Here is a 4,048-nt window from a genome sequence, read left to right as displayed (position 1 = left end):
GAGTGGACACAATTAACACCAAACCGCTGATTCGTTTAAATCTTAGATTAGATTGGCACCTATACTTTGGCGCTGTGCACCGCGAGATAGACAGGACTACATGGAAGGGGAATACAAAAGTAACATGAACGACAGAAGCACGGATTATGCTAGTATAGGCACTTATAAGCAGGAACCAATCGACGCTGAAGTCACAGGTTGATTGATCTTCACGGACCCGCCTGCGTTGGGAGCACCTCCCACTAAGACGGCTGAGTCTGCTTGCAAGTCCATAAGCCGAGTCTTGCAGTCTCTGTACAGTCATGAATTGGAGTCAAGTTCATAAATATGCACAATGAAACAAACCTTGTAAGGGTGAAGAAGACCTCTTCTACACCTTCCTTCGCCTTGGCGGACGTCTCCATGAACTTCATGCCAAGTTCATCGGCAAGTGCACGTCCCTGGATGTCTGGTACGACTCGCTTGTCAGTCCAATCTGACTTATTGCCGATGAGTATCACGTTGACGTCCTCTGAAGCACGTTGTTTGATTTTAGCGTGCCAAGTGCGGATACCTAGAGACAAGATGCGTCAGGGTGGAACAATAATGATGGAAATGACGCTAATAGCACGTACTATTGTATGATCGTTCATCTGTGACGTCGTACACAGAAGAATGCCCGTTGCTACATGGTAGCACATAGTTGTTATAGTTCTGAACCGTTCCTGGCTAGCAGTGTCCCACTATACGATATAGTAAAGTGTACTGTTTATGATGGTATTGAGACGACAACACTCACAATTTGAACCTTAATGCGCTTTCCATCTAGCTCGATCGTGCGGACCTTGAAGTTGATCCTGACTGTGGTGCTGAACGATGGTGTTTACTCGTTATCGCAGAAGTGGAGCAAAAGACAGGACTTCCCAACACCTAAGTGACGGCTTGAAATTATAACAAACTAGAACCATGGCGCAAATGCACCTGAGTCGCCAATCAAGAGCAGCTGCAAAGAAAGTTATGGGCGCAAGGTCTGGAGTATGTATGTAGCGTGCTTACCTTGATGAGGAAATCATAGTGTGGGAGAGGCATTCTAGAATATCTTTTCTAAATAATGAGATTCTGTTGTCTGTGTATGTAAGGTTAAGAAACAAACCAGATGAAGTATCAAATAGATTGAAAAGTGATTGCCTGTGTGTCCGGCCTGTCGCTGAAGTTTCGAGGACCATCGGGAGTTGCCGTTGCAACCTTTGATTATTAATACGAGAACTTTGGCGAGCTTTCTTGTTGTGGAGGGACACGGCAGCCTGTGCGATGACCCCGGATAGGCGCATGCTCATTGCAATATGGGCTGACAAGCAGAGGCTGATGCATGAGGAGGAAGTTGACGGGAACGTTAGCATCGATGATGGAATGTAGTACGGGTGCGGGTAAATGTCACCTGCGAGGGCAGATACTGTAAACGCCTCAGGTAAGCAGAACTTGACTTCAGCTGTTGAAACAGGAGCTGCATGTCCCATGAACACGAAAATCGAGTCTGACAGACACGCTGCCACCTGAGCTCCTGCCAATAAACGCGTGTCCCGAAGAGGTGAATGAGGATTCTTGCCTGGGAGACATGTTTCGCTGTGGAACCAGTGCTGGATGCAAGAAGCACAAAGTATAGTGATTTTTTATTACTTTGTGCCGTCAAAACCTCTGCAGTAGCTTAGAAACTTGAATTTGCGGCTGAAAAATTATCTCATGCACAACACAATATACAATACGTTCCTACAATGTACCTGAATGAGAATTTTCTGCCGCGAAAATGGTGCAGAAAACACGTCTCTGTGCTTCAAATGCGCCTCCTGGACTGTGTCGTCACTTAGGAGTCTCTTCAAACAGACACGTGACCGGATATTCCCATTACCTGTACGTGTCCCAAGGCAAATGGAATTCGTCTCTGGAGAAGTGAGATACAACGCCAAAGGGAAGCGCAGACGACTTGCCTTCAGCTTTACAATCAAATTTTATACTGCCCTCATCCGCACTCTAAACGACAACCAAAAGCCACTTAGAAAAAGACAAAACACAATGAATAAACATACTCACATGATCATTGTCAGTAGTTTTGAGTGCTGCATTTAGGCCCCATACATATATCTTTCCATCCAAGGCACTATTGACGATGTATTTTTCATTAGGGTCCATAACAACCCGGACTGGCTGATTGGTCATGGCGGACTGATATAGCAAACTTCCCTTCAACAAGGTTGACGTCACTCTACCAATGGAGCGTATGCCATCAGAGCGTAGTCGTATTGAATGATACATTATAAGAGTGATCACTGCTGAACATGATTCATCAGTAGAGCTAACTCGAGGCAGCGTCTTGAATTGCTCACTGAGTTCAAACAGTGCTGCGCTAATAAACTTGCCCATTATCAGGTCTTCCATTTTCATAAACTCTGAACCCATCGGAGTCAATGTGGGCCCACATATGTTTTCGAGCAGAAGCGCCAGAAGTATATCGCAAATGACCATGGCGACAACGATAAACTTCAAGCTCGGTTAGATCACCACTTCAAATCGCAAAACATTCAAAGCTGTTACCCAGTAGCTCGCCAATAAAAATAGCTTTATCTTCCTGTTGTTATGCCATAAGGCAAGTATATGCACGAGAAGCAGACCTGAAACATGAGATTCTTTTCTTTGTTAATGTCAACAAACTCACCTTCTGCGGTGGACATGATAAAAAAGAGGGACGCTAGGATGTATTAGCTGACGTTGAACCAGCGACCAGCGAGACCTACTCGCACTAGTTGGATTTAGTGTGAAGCACTGTATTGCTTAGCATTAGCATCATTGCGTTGAATAAGGTTCACAGAAACTACATACGTAGTCTGCTGCGCCAAAAAGATGGTTTCATTCATCAGGGGAAGGACAGAGGGAGTTAAGAGCATCGGCATGATCCTGAAAAACAACGAGCTCCTTCCTATCAATCAACAACCATTTTCGGATGGTGCTATCATACAAAGCGGAGAAAGTGTGTGCGCCAGTCCTTGGACCAACACAACGACCTGGTGGTATTACCCCTCGATCTTTATTGTTCTTTGACTACACGCGGTTCACCTTGTCCTCTCCACTGTTTTGTGATTTTGTCCCCTTGGGAGAGTATCTGTGCACGATCAGATATGCAACTTCTCTCGAAAACAAAAACACGTACAAAAGCAAATAGGAAAAACAGCAAGGAGAAGATCTATCTTTCACCATGAATTCCTTGTTGCTAGTGACACGTTCTCCACTCACCTAGTTGCACTCCTGGTAAAGATCGTTTCCATGAAGACACTCAAGTTGTGTGTGACTTTAATAGTACATTCTATCTCATGCAAATACCACTCGGGAGGGAGAGCTCCGCTCCCACCTGTTCTAGTTGAGTAAGCCAATAGGTATCAAAACACAGTTTACTCACCTTCCAAAGTTGCATCCTGGTAAAATCGTGCACCATAGGGAGACAGATCCTTCAAGTTCTCCCTTTTCTGACAGGTTGCACTAACCAAAGGTGAGTTCAACATCGCTCCTTGTTGTCCCATCTCTCCATTTTTACGATGTGCTTGACTCAGCCATGACGCTGACGAAGAAAGGTTTCGATTACTACACTGGTCAAGATAGATGCATCGACAGAGCGCCATAATAGTACTGGACAGTGGAATGTCAAAGGCGAGGAGATTGTCAAAGTGATGCTAGATAGTTAGCTGTACATGCCGTATTTCCAGGCATATCTTGGCATGTCGATGGCAGTGCTTCAAACACCGGGGCAATTCTACTTAGAGATTACCAGCAAGGGTGTGCTACAGGTCACATGATAGTATTTAAAAACAAACACAAACAGGAATCTTGGCACTTAGTCCAGAGGTTATGATGGAGGTACGGTAAACAGTAAAGTAGCAATAGAATTGAAACAGTACAGGGATTCGGAGCTGTTAGAAAGAGAGATCATCAAATTCGGTCATTGGAATCGGCATCATCACCGTCGTTGTCCCCAACATCGTCATGCAATTCCCCAATCGCTCAGCTCATCATCCTGATCTTG

At 44.9% G+C, this 4,048-nt stretch overlaps 2 protein-coding genes across 2 annotated transcripts; both read right to left on the bottom strand.

Moving 5' to 3' along the window:
- Window positions 1-162: 162 nt before the first annotated feature.
- Window positions 163-1,068, bottom strand: F5147DRAFT_749551 (rab-type small GTP-binding protein; the record flags this gene model as incomplete). The annotated part of the gene is made up of 6 exons (XM_041440137.1): window positions 163-292; window positions 346-553; window positions 647-722; window positions 779-836; window positions 867-898; window positions 1,036-1,068. The coding sequence occupies 6 exons, from the start codon at window positions 1,066-1,068 to the stop codon at window positions 163-165; spliced, it is 537 nt and encodes a 178-aa protein (XP_041283978.1).
- Window positions 1,069-1,881: 813 nt separating this feature from the next.
- F5147DRAFT_785070 (uncharacterized protein) lies at window positions 1,882-2,705 on the bottom strand (the record flags this gene model as incomplete). The annotated part of the gene is made up of 5 exons (XM_041442896.1): window positions 1,882-2,007; window positions 2,068-2,306; window positions 2,361-2,514; window positions 2,569-2,645; window positions 2,690-2,705. 5 exons carry the CDS (start codon window positions 2,703-2,705, stop codon window positions 1,882-1,884), a joined length of 612 nt encoding a protein of 203 aa, XP_041283977.1.
- Between the last annotated feature and the right edge of the window lie 1,343 nt (window positions 2,706-4,048).

The sequence above is a fragment of the Suillus discolor genome (assembly GCF_016758755.1).
Source record: "Suillus discolor strain FC423 chromosome Unknown F5147scaffold_771, whole genome shotgun sequence".
NCBI classification, from domain to species: Eukaryota; Fungi; Basidiomycota; class Agaricomycetes; order Boletales; family Suillaceae; genus Suillus; species Suillus discolor.
This window is presented reverse-complemented; position numbering and strand designations above follow the sequence as displayed.